This window comes from Gossypium hirsutum, chromosome A07, assembly GCF_007990345.1.
Source record: "Gossypium hirsutum isolate 1008001.06 chromosome A07, Gossypium_hirsutum_v2.1, whole genome shotgun sequence".
Taxonomy (NCBI): domain Eukaryota; kingdom Viridiplantae; phylum Streptophyta; class Magnoliopsida; order Malvales; family Malvaceae; genus Gossypium; species Gossypium hirsutum.
This window is the reverse complement of record NC_053430.1, coordinates 15,432,527-15,451,113: the sequence shown is the minus strand read 5'-3', so window position 1 is coordinate 15,451,113 and position 18,587 is coordinate 15,432,527. Positions and strand designations below refer to the sequence as shown.

The window sequence follows — 18,587 nt, the reverse complement described above, 5'->3', positions numbered from 1 at the left end:
ATTATCAAGTATTTTGGATTTGGTGTCCACATTGTATAACATTCACCCCCTTGGTCAAATTGTATTTCATATAATTCGCCCCCTTAAGCCACAAGGTTATACTTTATATTAACAAAATATTTTCAACTTTTAATTATATAACTTTAATAATAATCAAATATTAATGTATTATGGACCTTGAAAAACTAAACTTAAATCCCAATATGGACTTTAAAGTCAAATTTCAGAATTAATTGATCTAGCCCATACCTATACATATTAGGTTAGTGACTTTCTTATATTTTGATTTGTATGTCTTGCTAAGGAATTATCTTCCTCTAGTAAGGTGCCGACACTGCTGAGACAAAAAGAAAGGAGCTTGATGCCGAGACTGAGAGCACAGAATAAAAAATAGAAATTATCTTCCTCTCGATTCCTTACGCAAAAGACCTTTTTATAATTTTTTTTGCATAAATTATGTTCTTTATTTATTTGACTTATTATTTTTTTCTTTTTCCTAATATGTTGTTGTTTAATATATTATTATAGTCTTTAAGTTTTTCAATTAAATTATGGTCAACAAAAAGATTGAATATTTTTTTCAAGAAAATGGTTCAAAAAGCACTAATGATCAATCGATTCATCAACCATTTGTTATTAGTGGAGAAAAATCAAATAACATATCTTCCTAAGCTCCTAAACGAGATATCGGGTCTTCTCAAGTTCCTAAACGTTCTCGTAAGGTGTCGAGAGTCAAAACAAGGGAGTTTGATGCTTCTTCTTTAAAGCATGATCTAGGACTTCGAAAATCTATTTGAGATTACCCTCCAAATCAATAGGACAAAACCCGTCGAGCTTACATTGAGTTTGGCCATATTACTAGATTCCTCCAAGTGAAACTCTAACATCTCCTCAGTATATTAACAAGAATGGATGTCAATTTCTCCCATCTTTATACAAGTTATTCTTGGATTGACTCGAGTTTTCTCCAAGTAAGATTGTCGCATATTACCTTCATTATTTTCTTTTCAACGAGTCATTTGGACATCTTAGAAATACTTTTACAAGCAAAGGATTTCGATCTTGGAATAAGGTCAATGAAGGATCTAAATGTTATTTTGTTACTTATATGGGTAAGGATGCATATTTTTTACATAAGAATACAATGAAAAATTATTTTGATCTTTAGAATTCCTTACAAAATATTAAGAGGATTATTAAGAAACAAAATTTTGAACAAGTTGCAAGAAATTGACTATAGCTTAAGGTGTCAATAGATGTTGTCAAGTGGCTTGTATTTCAAGGTTATGCTTTTAAGGGACATGATGAAGCATTAGATTCAAGAAATTGAGGTAACTTTCTTGAACTAATAAAACTCTTGACTTTTTATAATGAAGATGAGTAGCCAATTGTCTTAGAAAATGCCCTTCAAAATGCATAGTATGTCAGGTCGACTGTTCAGAAGGACAATCTTTCTATTTTGGGGAGTAAAATCAAGGGATTCATTCAAGAAGAGATTAGAGATTCAAAGTTTTGCATTATAGTGGATAAAGCTCGTGATGAGTTAAAGAAAAAACAAATGGTAATTGTGCTGCGGTTTGTTAATAAAGAAGGTTTTATACGTAAACAATTCTTTGATTTGGTTCATGTGAAGGACACCACACTATTAGCTCTGGAGAAGGCAATCTATGAAGTTCTTTTACGTCATTGCCTTAATGTGGATGATATTTGTGGTTAAAGATATAATGGTGCAATTAATATGCGTGGATATGATGGAACAGCTTGCAAGCGTTATTTACTAAAAAGTGTCGATTTGCATACTATGTTCATTGTCTCACTCATTGTCTCCAATTAACTTTAGTAGTTGTATCCAAAAAGGTTATTCCTATTTGTCAATATTTTTCATATTTGATTGGTATAATCAATTTGGTTGCTTTAACAAGAAAGCGACATGATCAACTAAGAGACATTGAGACATCTTATATCGCGGATTTGATTGATAGTGGTGAGCTTGAAACTGGCAAAAGGAAAAATAAAGTCGATACGCCCCAAAGTCCAGGCGATAATACCTGATAAGAATCTCATTTAGCTTCTCTCAATAGCTTGATGAAAATGTTCAATTCCGTCTGTGTTGTATTACAAGATATCATCAAGTCTGACAATCTTACTCAAATGAGTGAAGCTAATGGAATATATAATGCAATGACATCCGTTGAATTTGTTTTCATCTTGCATTTCATGATTGAGATGCTTGGAATCACTGATGATCTATGTCAAGCATTGCAGTATAAATAGAAAAATATGTGATAATATTCTAGAACGACATATTTTATGTGCTAATTGCATGCTTATTTTCAGTATGATCCTACTAATTTGGATTATTTTGTGGTCTTTTATCTTTTAGGGACTAAATTGGAGGCAAGAATAAATTTAAAGGCAAAAAGTATGAATTTGTAGATATAATGGGCCAACATGCAAGGAAAGAGAGAAGTGGTGCCAAAAATGCAAACATGGAAGACCCAAGGACTAAAATGCAAAAGAAGAGATTTTATAGCACAAGACTCTATTTTAATTTCATTTATATTAGGATAATTATTAAGGATTTTTATTTAGATTTAATTCTAGGATTTATTTTCATTTATCTTTATTTATTTGTATTTATCTTTTAGAATTTCATTAGAAATAAACTAGGTTTTCTAGTACTATAAATAAGGGATGGAGTGGCACATATTTGACATTTTTTTTTGTAATCACTCCCTCTCCTAATAACTCTGTCTTTTGTTCCCTCCATATTTTCTTCAATAAAAATCTCATATCTATTTTATTTATTTCTTCCCAAAAAATCATGAGCCACTAAACCAATCTAGTCGAAGGTTGCCAAAATTCCCCAAAAAGGTTCATGAGGCTTAGAATTCGGGCTTAGCCTTCTCAACAAGGCATTTATCGCTTCTTCGCACTACGGAGCTAACGCTTCCGTCCATGTCTCTTAATAGGTGATCTTTTCAACTTGTGTAAGGAACGGCCGCTTTGTACGTTTTGGGAAGATTACACAGTCGGTTCGTTGGCTTTCTGCGTCAGAGATTGGCGAATCCAAGAGACAAAACGGTGTGGTATTCGTCGTTGGGAAGTGGTGATCTAGCAAAAGATAGTCCCACAAAAGCGATTATTGGTTAGAGTCAGGTTCCGCCAAATCTTAAGTTTAAATCTTTGGAGCTAGTGGTCGTAAGCGTCCTCTTCCACTATAACTGGCTTATCCTGCTCGAGAAGGGTTACTTAAAAGCCAAGGATTGAACCCAATGCGGAATGAGACAACCGGAGGCTGGGATCTCGCCACATAAGAAACTTTCTCTTTTCCCAACTCTATTTATTTTTCCTCATTTTAATTTCTGCAATTTCGCAATTTCAATTCACTTTAAATTCTTTTTTATTTTTCCAAATTCTTAATTTTATTTTTTTTATTTTTCAGGAACGCAGGTTTTCTTGGCCAAGAAATTGTCCAGGATTTCAAGAAACTAGCATTCGTACAATCCGGTCCCTAAGGATTCGATCCTACTTCCCCTTTACTGTTATTTTTACTATTTTACAGGGTTTAGGGTATTTACTATTTTACAGGGAATAGGATATTTTTGGTGCTCTCAACGACTGCATCAATATGCTAAACACGATGCAGTTGATGTTATCAACTAAAACGTTTCTCCAAAAATTCAGAAAACCTAAGTGGGATTCTTTGTTTGAGAAAATGAAGTTATTTTGTAAAGACCATGAGATAGAAGTCCCCAATTTAAGTGCTTCATACAAAGCTGGTCAAGGTCAGTCTCGCATCTAGACAGATAACATCACAATTGAGCATCACTATCGGTTTGATATATTCATTGATGGTATTGATTCATTGCTAATAGAAATGAATTCTCACTTTAATGATGAGGTAGTGGAGTTGTTCTTATCTCCGCTTTGGATCCATGCGATAATTACAAAGCTTTTTGGGTGGAAGATATTTGCAATCTTATGAATTATTTTTATCTAGACGATTTTTCTTGTTAGAAAAGCTACACATGAATATTTGATTGGAGCATTTTAAACTTGATGTTGATCAAAGCGCGAAGTTGCAGAAAGCTTCTACAATTGTCGAGTTATGTCAAGTGCTAACTAAGTCAAATAAGTCAATTATTTATCCTTTTCTTGATAGAATTGTTCGTCTTGTACTAACTATTATCATGTCTATTGCAACAACAAAATGAGCATTTTCAGCCATAAAAATTGTGACGACAAGGCTTTGCAACACAATGGAGGATGATTTTCTTTAAACTTAGTTGGTGGCATACATCGAAAAAGAGATAGCTCGAGAATTTTCAACAGTTTTTATCATTGATGAGTTCGATCTTATGAAAAATAGAATGTGCAATTTAGGATATCTAGTATTGAGAAATAAGACTAAGGCCGAGTATTTTTAATTTAATTTTTGGAATTATAATGATATTTATGAAATTTTTAGTATAGTATTAATTATTCTTTTTAGCTTATTGGAAAGAAATATTTAATTTTTCTATAGTGTAATTTTTTTCTTTTACTTTTTTTTTATAGTTAAATTTGTTCATACTTTTTAAAAAACATTAAATTAATTTATTTGATAAAAAAAAGTATCCGAGAAGAATTGACATTTTTTTACATTATAAAAAAAAAAGTCGTCGGAATTTGAAAAATTTCGGTCCTTAAAATAAAATCTTGAATCCATCCCTGTCGGATTACTTAACCATTTACAATATGTTTGTGTCATCTGTCAATGTTCATCAGTCATTTTCTTGAAAATCTCAATTTTAATTATGGTTGACAATTAGAATTCAATTTTATTAATCTTTTGGTATAACAAGTTTGTTTATAGATATGTTAGCATTGATTAACGGGTTAGATTAATCTTGTCAGCTTCTTAACTCTCTAATTTAATTGATTAGATAACTCGAATAACTAAACTTGGAAATTCGAGTAAGTTGAGAGTATCTCTAAATCTGCCCTTAGCCAGATTAGTAAGATAGTTTTGGTGAGGCATATGAAATTATAAACTGGGCCGAGGCTTCAAGATCCTAGCTCGGATCCAAAATATAATTTAGGCCAGTGAGACTGTCGTAGGTAACTGACTTGACCCACTCTACAATAAAGCTATGATAAAATAGTAATGTTTAAATTCGTGGAAATCATATTCAATTTTAAGCCCTTTGCAGTTCACATCGCATTCATCTTTATTATTTGTTTCAAGTAGATTTCATTGGATACCCTTCATGACTAAAGGTCTATTCGAAAAATATAAACTCAACAAATGGACTTGAATAAAAAATATTATTTATTTTTTTATGGGTCGAATTTTAGATAGGATTTTTGGGCCAACTCAAATTAATTATTTTGTTGTTATTTTACAGTTGTTTTGCTACCATTTCACTGTTATATTCCTACTATTTTTTTGTTATTATTTAGATATTATATAACTCTTATTTTATTGTTAATTTTATTACTATTTTAGATGTATTTGTTTGCTAAGTTGCAATAATCTTAATGTAAGTATAAAGGCTTTTTTTAATATATTTTCAATTTGTTAAGAAATAGTTGTTTTAATTTTTTTAGTATATTTGATGTATTATATATTTTAAATTATTTTTATATAAAAATAATCTAAAAAAAAGTCAATACAGATGGGCTTGGTCAAGTTCAGGTTCTGTATTTTTAATTTGAGTTGAGCTTGGACAGAATTTTAAGTCCACTACTTGAGCTGAACCGAGTCCAAATCTAAAAATGAACTTACAATTTTACATCGATTCAACTCAAACCCAATTCAAGTTATAATTAAATCTAGGTGTAAGAAAACAATTATTATTTTATTATATAACTTAGGGGAGTATGAAGTCGGTTTTGATGCATGATTGTTACATTAAAATTTAAGCATTATCGGTTTTCATCTTTTTAGAAGCTTTTGTATTTGTTATTTATATATGACAACTGACAAGTACTTGATAATTTTGTAAAATACATAAAAGAGTAAATTTTTAATCATACTCATGCTCTGCGTGTAATAAATTGTTGTCCACGAATCTAATACCAAAGAAGAAACTTGAGTCTAGGAAGTGTGAATGTTTCGCAATAATTAAACTAGATTCTCATTTATTAATGTTATAATTATGCATAAATACGCATATGCTTCGTGAGACTAGGCACTCTCATTCTATAAAGTCATCATCTCTTTAGACTTTTGGTAGAGTTTGAGAGATAAAATTTCACTGGAAATAAAATTAAATTTGTCCAAGAGTTTAAGTACAACATCAAACTCGATGAAAAGTTCATCAACCATGAATGGACGATATTTTATAAACTTTTCTTAAAGAATTTAAAATTTTTCAACAAATATGTACCAAACATAAAAAAATGAAGCTTAGAGATAAGAAACTTACAATAAAGAGTTGATTTGGGGAAAGAGGAAGGTCAACTGTGATAAATATAACACAAAATAACGAAAGCTGGGAAAGTTAGTAAGCAAATATTAGTGCATGATGGGTGAAATGATAAAATATTTAATGTTCAACATTGAGAGAACTTTTAATCTTATTTAAGAATTAGACCTGATTCAATTTTAAATTTAATTGAAACCCAAATCAGAATTCAATATAACTTCAATTCCAAATTTGCTCGAAACCTAAATCAAAACCCAATATAATATCTAAACATCAATTTATTGATGTCATTCCATTAAGAAATATAATATCTAAAAGGAGTAAATAACCCCATTAGAATTAAAAAAAAAACAACTCAAATCAAATCAAATAATTAAAAAAAAAAGGTTGAAATCAATTCAAATAATATCAGCCAACTAACCGAATAAACCTTAGGTACTGTTGAATATGCTATGGTACATTTAGACCCTAAAAGCGGAATATAAAAGCTGGTATAAGTATATCCTCTCTTTTTCATTCAATTTAAACCCCAATTTGATTCCAAATACTTAATTGGAATATTCCACTTTTAATCCCCAAAATACTATAATTTAAGCACCTCATCCTCGGATAAATTAAACCCATACTAAAACCCAAACCCTTACAAAGACGTCATTTTCAAAACTTTTAATGGCTAGAAGAGTAAAACGAGTTACTGACCCGCTTGACGACAGAGTCAAAGCTCAACTCGTCGGCGCTGTTTACTTTAGTAGCGGAAGCGAACACTCTGCCTCCGACGCCGTGGCCGGAGAGGACTCTCCTTGCCTCTCTGAACTCGTTGATAGTTTCCTGGAAGATAACCACTATGGTACTGATGAGACCGGTGGCGGTAATGGTAGTACTACTTACATCTCCGACGCCGATTACGTCGATTCGAAATATGACAATACGGCGTTTTTGGAGATCATCGTCAGATCAAACGCTGTTAACGATAGGGATTGCTATAGGAATCTGCTCGTGGATCGCGTTTTGGAAGCAAAGGAAATGGTGTCCGTTTTCAAAATGGATAAAGCTGTTTTTAAGCGTAAAGTAATGGCTTACCTTCGCGAAGCAGGTTACGACGCGGCGATCTGCAAAACGAAATGGAGTTCCTCGGGAGGCATAACGGCGGGGAACTACGAGTTCATTGACGTGATGCGATCGGTGTCATCGTCGAGGCAAAAGAGGTACTTCGTCGACCTCGATTTTGCCTCTGAGTTTGAGATCGCGATGCCGACCGGCGAGTACTCGAGGTTGTTGCAGTATTGCCCTAAAGCTTTCGTTGGAAAAAGCGAGGAATTGAAAAAGATCGTGAGGGCCATGAGTGATGCGGCAAAAAGATCGTTGAAGAGCAAAGGATTGTCCCTTCCTCCTTGGAGAAAAAACCGTTACATGCAAAATAAATGGTTTGCTTCGTACCGCCGGACGACAAATCAAACTTCGGCAGACTCCGGTTGGCTGACCACGATGACAATCCATTCCGTCAGCGTAGTTCAATGCCGCTACGTTGGCTTCGACGACGCCGTCAACAGTCGTATGTTTGTCCGTACGAGATAATAACTTTGACAAACGAAAAAAAAAACATTTTTCATGAAATTAATATTTAATAAAAAAACTTAGTAAAATGCGAGGAATATTTGTGGTCTCTATCTTTTTTCTATCGTTAAAAAAATTGTAATAAGAAATTAGATAAAGTGGTTAAAATATGCGATAGGTTACTGTACTCTGTACAAATTTGTAAATTAGTCCTTGTATTTTTTTTAGTTCTTCTACTTTTCATATTTGATGTTGTGAAATTTTGAAATTAGATAAAATTCAATTGTTAATTTTTTTGTTAAATTTTATAGTATGACATTTTAAAATTAAAAAAAATAGCCGGTAGTAATGTAATTAAAAATGACATTACAATGAACCTAAATTTAATAAAATAATTTTAATAGTGTTAACAGTTAGACGTAAAATTTGAAATATGAAAAGTAAAGGACTAAATTTCTAAAAATATAAATATAAATTATAAATTTATGAAGAATATAGGGAATTATGAAATATTTGATATATAGAATAAAATTATGTTTATGTTTACGTTTCACGTGCAGAAAACACACTCAACACGTCCAGTGACAAAGTCAAAAAGAAATTTGGAGGGGCATAATTAAATTGTATATTTTTACGACAGTAAAAATGTAATTTCATCATTTTAATAGCCTATATCTTTATAATTTATAAAGGATTAAATCAAATCTTTAACATTTTTAGGAAGGTCAAAGTGTAATTTTACCATATTAATTTAAAATTTTACAAATTATAAAAGGCCTAATTAAAAATTTACCATTCTAGGGGACCCTAGGTCTCTACTAGGCTCCGCCATTGAACACGTCATTTTATTCACATAAATATGACATTATATAAGGGAAACTATTTAGCATACTATCAGTAGAGTTTTTAAATTTTACAAGTAAATTATTCTATTATAATCCAGCAAAAAAAAAGATATGAAAGATTACAAGGATAGATTAATGTGAGAAAAAGGTGAAAATGTTTTAATTATGTATTTACAAATCAAAGAGTAATTGCACATACATGCCTAAACTATAACATTCTTTTTAAATCAATCCCTAAATTTTAAATCATTTTAAATACATCCTATACTATCGAGGTCTTTCCATTATTAAAATTGATAATTTACTAAGTAAATGAGATACCAAACCTTATGTTGCATGGTTCAAAATGAAAATTTTAAAGAAAAGAATACTATAAGCAAAAATCTTGATTTTAAGGCTTTCAATGCTTTCATAAAAGTTTTATCATTTACTCTCTTTTTTTATTTATTTCACTTTATTTTAACAATTAAATTAATAATTTTAATAATGGCAAGATTTAATTAATATAATATTAATAATTTAGGAATACAATTAAAACATTTTAAAGTTTTGAGGACCAATTTAAAATTTTGAAACATTATTTTTTTAATAATAAAATATAAGCAATAGAATATTATAGAAAGAAAGAAAACGCATATTGATGTGTGCACTCTTTGTAATGGTCGTTCCGAGAATGTGGAATACATTCTGCACACCCGTCTTTGTGCTATTACATAGATCGATTTGACTTGAATTGTAGCTTTGTTAAATGCAACACCCGTGATTTGCTTGACAAAACTTGCCTAGCGGTCAACGAATATTTACCCATAAAACTTATCCAAATTCAACACGGATTTTTGCCCTGTTCAACCGATTTGTACCAATTCTCAAGTTAATCCATTCAATTCCCTTCTCCAAACCAATACTCTAACAAACTCAACCAACCGGTCCGACCAGCTGGACAGGTTCAAACAACCTTGCCAGTATCTTAAACCTTTCATAATTGTAGAAAAGCATGGACAAAGAAGAGATCCCTCAAAACATCAAGCATACATTAAATTAGAAATGGGGTTCTATACTCAAATCACAACAAAAAAAAGAGACAATGCTACTCAGATAAAAATATAATAATTTTAACATGGGACCAAAAGTTCTTACTTCCTAAACAAGAAAACTTCATATTAAAAAGAGCAAAATCAACATTCAAGAACCGACCTTCACTCGTCCTCCTGGCTGCGCAACCTAGCCAATTTGTTGGTAACGACAACATCCAACTGTGCTGCTCGCTCAACGATTTCCTTCCTCTTCTTCGTTGAAACATCATGTGCTATCTCAGCACAGTATGTCCTAAGAATGCAGTAATAATAAGAAACAATCTAGAAAAGTGCTGATCAAAACAAAGATTAAACATCATGTATTATACCTGTTGTGCATCATGAGAAGCTCTAGCTCTTGGACATTGTGCACCACAAATTTCTTAAACCCATTGGGAAGATAGTGGCGTGTTTTCTTGTCTGACCCGTAACCGATGTTGGGCATCAAAGTGCATCCCTTGAACTTCCTCCTAACACGGGAGTCAATACCCTTGGGCCTTCGCCAGTTTGTCTGCAAATATGTAAGTTTGTTAACAACATTGCTGAGAGCTAGTTTGTGTGATTTTGGCTAAACGAGACTTCAACTAACAAGGATGCACCAAATTGTCGTAATAAACATATTTAAAGACCATACGACATATAAGCTGAAGCATGGCATCGGACATCAAAATAACACAGAAGCAGAAGCATGAAAGAAATAGCTTAGTTTCAACACAGCACTGAAACAAAAAGAACAATAATCCTTCGCCGCTACACCCTAACTAAATGTAAAGTCGCATAAGCATGTATCTAAAAGGTTTACCCTGCATAAATTTATTAACACAAAAGGAAAAAGAAAAAAGATTTCTATACTTATGTTTGCTTCACCTAGTTAAATAGAGAAGATAAGGTGAGGCTAGGCTCATATTGTGAGACATAAGTATCAACAAGATGACTGACATTGCTTCTATACAAATATTATTCCACTTACAACCAATAAAACCGGAATAACATATCGATAAAGCAATTTTCATATGCAATTCACAAGCACACCTAAAGGAGCCATGTCTAATCTTCACGATCTTAATGGAGAATAGTGATCATCGAGCAAAACAAGCAGCCAGAAGTGTGATAATTCTGCTAACATTCTCTCATTGAAGCACATTTAAGTTAAATGAATTCAAACCCATTCTGCGGAACAGGCAACCCCAAAGGTTGCACGTTCAGTGGCAGTGATGTTATACATCAACTTGAAAAAGTCTTAAAAAAATAATTCTAGGCTTTTAGGCTTCTACAAGTAAAATATCCACATTAAAACAGCAGAAGAAAAAGAAAACAGAGTCCACTAGCATCCTCTGTAATAATTTCTACAATGCAAACACGAATACACCATTGAAACATCCTGAATTGATTATATTTGTTATTCTATATATATACAATTCTTTAACTACACATAAACCCCCTTCAAACCTCTAAATTACGCTCGAACCCCCAGCAACAATGCCAACTGCTAGTACTCAATCGGCATTCATATTTTTTCTTTGTAACCTCAATTCTCTATAGCATTGTAAGGGAAAACACACACATAATCTTCAGCTAGGGAGATCCCCCAATTAAGATATTAAGATCACAGTAAAAAAAGAACCCAGTAATACCAATTACAGTAAAATACTATAAGAAAGATAAGAATTATCTTTTGCTTTAACCTTGACAGAGATCTTGCGATCACTTTGGGGCCTCTTGAACTTCTTAACACGCTTCTTCACAATCTTCTTCGACAGCAAAGGGACCGCCATTTCTTCCTGCTTAACGAATCAATTTTTCGAAGATTCAGACAACAAATTAAACTCCGATAAACCAAATTGAAGTAATAAATCGAATGAAAAATGAGTTACCTGATGGAAACGCTAGGCTGGTGTGCGGCAGTTGTAAACCCTAAAGGTGAAGAAGAAAGGAGTTAAGCGGGAATTGTGTATATATCGGGAAGAGGAGCGATCTGGTGTTTAGGTTTGAGAGTAGAGATTATTGTTCTCATTTCAGAGTCCAGCCCCTAGGGGGTTGGATTCAAACCCGAACTTTTCTACTTGAAATTCATAACTTAATATTTATGCTTGATTAAATTCATTTATCAAATTGTGTATTTAATACTCGAGCCTAATTAAACTATTTAGATATGATAAAGGATTAAAGTATAATTTTATAATATAATATTTATATTAAAATGAAAAGATTAATTTTTTTTAAAAACAATTTAAATAAAATATTATAATATTTAAATTAAGCTCGATCTATATCAAGTTGTTCGATCTATTAAATGAAGCATTTAATAATTATAAAAAGAAAGTTGCCAATAGGAGAGAGTAATCGGTTTAACGGATTAGTTTGGTTAATTTTTCGAACAGATTAAACTAATTTTAACATGAGAAAATCGACCCAATCGATTTCCATTGAGAAAATTGACCAAACTGAACTGATTTAATTTGGTTTGGTTGGGTTTAGGGTTATTGGGTTGGTTTTATATGATTACATATTTATTATATATTATAAAATAAGTCGGTTCGGTTCTAGGATTAAAAAATGAATAATTGATTGAATTAACCGATTAAACTGAAATCAAAATTGACTAATAGGATTGTAAATGAACCGAGCTTGAACAAATAGACCTCTGTTCATGTTTGTTTGTTTAATTTTAAGATTTGTTCGTGTTTGGTTCATGTTCATTAAGAATTTCAAAATTGTCATCATTTATTTAGAAATATGTATGTTCATGTTTGTTTATTTAAGTTAAACGAACATGTTCGCTAATATATAATTGAACATTTTTACGAACAATGTTCATTAATAATAATAATAAATAAATAAACATGTATATTATTTTTTAGACATAAAATAATCAAATATAAATATTAATAACATATTATAAATAAATAAAATAAGGATACAAATAAAAATTTTATTAATATATAATAATCTTAAATAAGCTTTAAACAAACATAAACGAGTTTATTCAATAACCTAAATAAAAAAAATTCATTCTTATTTGATTCATTTAACAAACAAGCCTCAAATTCTTATTCATATTTAATAAAAAAATATATTAAAATGCGAAGATTATTTGTAGTCTTTACTCATAGACTATTTGTTTTCTTTATTCTTTTTTTATTAAAAAATTGTAAAAAGAAATTAAATAAAGTAGTTAAAATATGTTATAGATTCTTATACTCTTTACATATAACGATCTGATTTTCATGAGTGTTGAAAAAATTAGTTATGGAATCGAATTTATTAAACTGAGTCATCCAAAATATTTAATAGAACAATTATGAAGCGATATAAAATTATTAAATAGAAATTTTAGTAATTAAATTAGAAATGAACTTATTTAGTAAATAATTAAATGGAGTACCGAATAGTATAAGAACTAAATTGATGGTATATTAAGCTAGTGGAAATCGTTTTAGAATTGAGCAAGGACTTAGATGGTTATTTAACCAAGGATAATTGAAATACGGTTATCATGGTAAAGAATTTTGAGAAATTGCTGTAGGAAGTTGAGCTTAGTTTAAGTAGGAAGCACACTGATAGTTAATTGGATAATGATGGAACAATGTTAATTAAGTTTACTGGTTATTTTTGAGTATTTAGAGATGAATTTGAATTGAATGAAAGTTATTGGAAATTAATGCTATGGATTAATATTATGAGATCCCTAAAGAATAAATACGAAGTCGGATTTTGATTCGATTAAGTTAATAATGAGATACAAGTATTTTGGATGATAAGGTTATAAAGGAACTTAATTGTAAAGAATGCAAATATGCTTGATTGTAAATTATGTTTTTTATTGAATAAGATCTAATGCTACTTTTGTAATCGAATTATGATACATAATTAATAACGAGGTTGGAATGTCGAGGATCAAACGAGAGTGAAATAGCGAAATCAGTTTGTACTAGCATAATTTGCTTTATTTTCATATATTTACTAAGTAGTTAAGTTATAAAAATATTGATAATAAAAGATAGTTAGGTTTTGATAATGATGGATTTCTATTAATTAATTTGATAATCTTTCGTGAAATTAATAATCTAAGTGTCATTGTTTATATATAAATATATATATGTGTGTAAGGTAAATTAGTAATTAAGCTTAGATAAATTTTGTTATAATATAATGAATTGAATCATAGTAGCATTATTAAATGAAACAGGTTATACCATGGCATAATGTTAATGCTTAATTTCATGGAAGGTAAAATAACTTTAACGAATTAAGGTGTACATATATATATAGCTTTATATTTATTCTTATAATTTGGTGATTTATTGAGTTTATATGTATATCTATGTTCGTGTTGTGATTTAGTGAAAAATCATAAAAAATGATTTAAAAATGAATATAAATAAATACATATATATTAACATTATAAATGTCTTATAAAACGGTCTCGGATAGAGTTATGGGTATAGTTGGCATATCATAGGATTTATTATACGGGGATACTTATTTTGATTATATATCGATGAACTTTGGGCACATATTACTTTGTATGTAGCGATAAGTGCTAGGTACACTTTACTTCGGTTATATACTGATAAATGTTGGGCGCATATTACTTTGAATGAACTAATGAGCATTGGGTGCAATTTATATTATGTGTTGATAGTTTAGAGCCGAAAATATGACCATAAAATGGTATAAAATATAGAAAAAAAATGTGAATAAAATATGAAAATGGAAAATAAACTATCTAAATTATGATAATCTTTATAAAACTTGAATAACATGTGAAAGACCACGCGAGATTACGAGTTAAAAGTCTAAGGGCAAATCAATATGTGACTATACGAAGCATACTCAAAAAAACATGTGAAAGACCATACAAATTACAAATTAAAGGCTCTAAAGTCGTGCAATATTGTGAATATGAATTAAATTTTAAGAATTTTATCTCATTCAATTTAGAAATTAAAGTTCAATTAATAATATTATTAATAAACATTCATAAATTTTATATTAAATCAAATATTTAAATGATTTTGCTCGTATATCTACATTCAAGTCGAATGTAACCCATATTTGATTTTCTTACAAACTATTTTATTTGTTTGTTTTTAGTATTATTATCTTTTCGATTGTAACTTAAAGTTTTTTAATTTCAAAAACAAAAATACAATTTATTCTTATAAAAAATTAAATAACGTATTTAATGGATTTGATCTATGCATTTACTTCTCAGTGGATTTAGTATTTGTCCACAGAACCACAACCGTCCCAAATCCCCAAAAAAAAACCCAACCCTAACCAATGGTCGAACCGGTCCGTTGGATTTGATTAAACAAATTATTTAAAAATTAAAAATATATATTAAATTATTAAAAATTAAAAACCAACCCTAACCAATGGTCAAACCCGTTCTCAAGTCAACTGATCTAATTCCATTCTCCGGACCAATATCCTAGACAATTTCCAATCCAACCAGTCCAACCAGTTGGACGGGTTCATTCACCCTTCCCAGTATCTTAAACCTTTCATTATTGTAGAAAAGCATGGACAAAGAAGAGATCCCTCAAAACATCAAGCATACATTAAATTAGAAATGGGGTTCTATACTCAAATCACAACAAAAAAAAAGAGACAATGCTACTCAGATAAAAATATAATAATTTTAACATTGGACCAGAAGTTCTTACTTCCTAAACAAGAAAATATCATATTAAAAAGAGCAAAATCAACATTCAAGAACCGACCTTCACTCGTCCTCCTGGCTGCGCAACCTAGCCAATTTGTTGGTAACGACAACATCCAACTGTGCTGCTCGCTCAACGATTTCCTTCCTCTTCTTCGTTGAAACATCATGTGCTATCTCAGCACAGTATGTCCTAAGAATGCAGTAATAATAAGAAACAATCTAGAAAAGTGCTGATCAAAACAAAGATTAAACATCATGTATTATACCTGTTGTGCATCATGAGAAGCTCTAGCTCTTGGACATTGTGCACCACGAATTTCTTAAACCCATTGGGAAGATAGTGGCGTGTTTTCTTGTCTGACCCATAACCGATGTTGGGCATCAAAGTGCATCCCTTGAACTTCCTCCTAACACGGGAGTCAATACCCTTGGGCCTTCGCCAGTTTGTCTGCAAATACGTAAGTTTGTTAACAACATTGCTGAGTGCTAGTTTGTGTGGTTTTGGCCTAACCGAGGACTTCAACTAACAAGGATGCACCAAATCGTTGTATTTAAAGACCATACGACATATAAGCTGAAACATGGCATCGGACATCAAAATAACACAGAAGCATGAAAGAAAGAGATTAGTTTCAACACAGCACTGAAACAAAAAGAACAATAATCCTTCTCCGCTACATCCTAACTAAATGTGAAGTCGCATAAGCATGTATCTAAAAGGTTTCCCTGCATAAATCTATTAACACAAAAGGAAAAAAGAAAGAAAAAGATTTCTATACTTAGTTTGCTTCACCTAGTTAAATAGAATAGATAATGTGAGGCTAAGCTCATATTGTGAGAAATAAGTATCAGCAAGATGATTGACATTGCTTCTATACAAATATTATTCCACTTACAACCAATAAAACCGGAATAACATATCGATAAAGCAATTTTCATATGCAATTCATAAGCTCACCTAAAGGAGCCATGTCTAATCCTCACAATCTTAATGGAGAATAGTGATCATCGAGCAAAACCAGCAGTCAGAAGTGTGCTAATTCTGCTAACATTAGCACTTTAAGTTAAATGAATTCAAACCCATTCTGGGAAACCCCAAAGATTGCACGTGCAGTGGCAATCATGTTATTCATCAACTTGAAAAAGTCTAAAAAAATAATTCTAGACTTTTACGCTTCTACCAGTAAAAAAATCCACATTAAAACAGCAGAAGAAAAAAAAAAAAAAGAGGAGCCCACTAGCATCCTCTGTAATAATTTCTACAATGCAAACACGAATACACCATTGAAACGTCCTGAATTGATTACATTTTTTCTTTTATATATATATATTCAATTCTTTAACTACACATAAACCCTCTTCAAACCTCTAAATTGCGCTCGAACCCCCAGCAACAATGTCAACTGCGCTAGTACTCAATCGGCATTCATATTTTTTCTTTGTAACCTCAATTCTCTATAGCATTTTAAGGGAAACCACACATATTCTTCAGCTAGGGGGATCCCCCAATTTAGATATTAAGATCACAGTACAAAAAAACCCAGTAATACCAATTACAGTAAAATACTATAAGAAAGATAAGAATTATCTTTTTCTATAACCTTGACGGAGATCTTGCGGTCACTTTGAGGCCTCTTGAACTTCTTAACACGCTTCTTCACAATCTTCTTCGATAGCAAAGGAACCGCCATTTCTTCCTGTTTAACGAATCAATTAAATGAAAGCCAATTCGCAAAGTGAAAGCATTTCGAAGATTCAGACGACAAATTAAACTCCGATATAACAATTTGAAGCAATAAACCGAATGAAAAGTGAGTTACCTGATGGAAATGCTAGGCTGGTGTGCGGCTGTTGTAAACCCTAAAGGTGGTGAAGAAAGGGGCTTAAGCGGGAACAGTGTCTACATGGGGAAGAGGACCGATCTGGTGTTTGGGTTTCAGATTAGGGGGGTTGGATTCAAAGCCCAACTTGACTTGAAATTAAACGTTTAATATATGAGTTTATTTAAAAATAAGTGTGTTTATGTTTGTTTAATTAAGCTACATGAATCTGTTTGCAAATATATAATTAAACATTTTTATAAATAATATTTATTAATAATATACAAAATAAATAAACATGTATCTTAATTTTTAGGCATAAAATAATCGAATGTAAATATTAATAATATATTATAAATAAATAAAATAAGCACACAAATAATAAAAATATTTTTATTGACATATAATAATTAAATAATAAACAAATTTTAATCGAACATGAAATAGCTTGTTCGTCAACCAAAATAAATAGAACAATCTTTGTACGTGTTTAGTTCATTTGATAAACGAGCCTCAATATTTTTATTCATGTTCATTTAGTTAGCTCAATAAATGAACAAAAGCGAACAGAGATTAAACTATTCATCGAATATTCTATTTATTTACTGTCTTACCGACCAACCTATTCCACCGGCTAAACTAAAATAGAAAAAACTAAATAGGTTAATTTTTTTGAATTTTTTAATTAAGATTGAAAATTGCTATTACCTTTATGTTTGCCTAACATCTTAACTTTATATTCAGTTCCGATCATCTTTCCCATCAACACCATAACCTTGGGTAAATTAGCAGAATATGTCAATTTTAAAAGTTATTTAGGATTTTAGGCCGATTCTTTTAATATTTAAGGAAATAATTCAATTTTAGAAAGAAAAATAGAAAACGCGTCTAGCAGGACTCATTTTTAACTGAGGTCACAAAAATCACACGCGTTTACTATTAACACATTAGTTCATTTGATTAGATGGTTAAATGTTAATGATTTTTCTTTGAGTCTAGGGTTTGATTATTTTCCTACTCAGATTTGTATTTTTCTTATTAAATGTTGTTTTACACTTTTTTATTTTTAATTAATATATTTAATGCATTAGTTCTTTTAAATAGATGGTTAAATAACAGTGATTTTTTCCTTAAGTCTTGGGCTCGATTTCTCTTCTAAGCATATTTGTATTTTTTATGTCATGTTGTTTCAAGCCCTTTTTTATTTTTAA

The 18,587-nt window shown here is 30.8% G+C and overlaps 3 protein-coding genes across 4 annotated transcripts; 1 reads left to right on the top strand and 2 right to left on the bottom strand.

The window, feature by feature from the left end:
- Window positions 1-7,044: 7,044 nt before the first annotated feature.
- Window positions 7,045-8,173, top strand: LOC107953990 (uncharacterized). The gene has a single exon (XM_016889439.2). The coding sequence runs from the start codon at window positions 7,083-7,085 to the stop codon at window positions 7,986-7,988; it is 906 nt and encodes a 301-aa protein (XP_016744928.2). The 5' UTR covers window positions 7,045-7,082; the 3' UTR covers window positions 7,989-8,173.
- Window positions 8,174-9,822: 1,649 nt separating this feature from the next.
- On the bottom strand, window positions 9,823-12,003 carry LOC121232155 (60S ribosomal protein L32-1). 2 transcript variants are annotated; one of them, XM_041117638.1, is made up of 4 exons: window positions 11,760-12,003; window positions 11,571-11,666; window positions 10,215-10,396; window positions 9,823-10,138 (listed from the first exon to the last, which is right to left on the bottom strand). In XM_041117638.1, exons 2-4 carry the CDS (start codon window positions 11,658-11,660, stop codon window positions 10,009-10,011), a joined length of 402 nt encoding a protein of 133 aa, XP_040973572.1. In that variant the 5' UTR covers window positions 11,661-11,666; window positions 11,760-12,003; the 3' UTR covers window positions 9,823-10,008. The 2 variants fall into 2 exon arrangements, with proteins under 2 accessions (XP_040973572.1, XP_040973571.1); XM_041117637.1 differs by having other exon boundaries at window positions 11,571-11,669; window positions 11,760-11,941.
- Window positions 12,004-15,429: 3,426 nt separating this feature from the next.
- LOC121232153 (60S ribosomal protein L32-1) lies at window positions 15,430-17,537 on the bottom strand. Its single transcript, XM_041117635.1, has 4 exons — window positions 17,377-17,537; window positions 17,158-17,253; window positions 15,823-16,004; window positions 15,430-15,746 (listed from the first exon to the last, which is right to left on the bottom strand). The coding sequence occupies exons 2-4, from the start codon at window positions 17,245-17,247 to the stop codon at window positions 15,617-15,619; spliced, it is 402 nt and encodes a 133-aa protein (XP_040973569.1). The 5' UTR covers window positions 17,248-17,253; window positions 17,377-17,537; the 3' UTR covers window positions 15,430-15,616.
- Window positions 17,538-18,587: the final 1,050 nt, after the last annotated feature.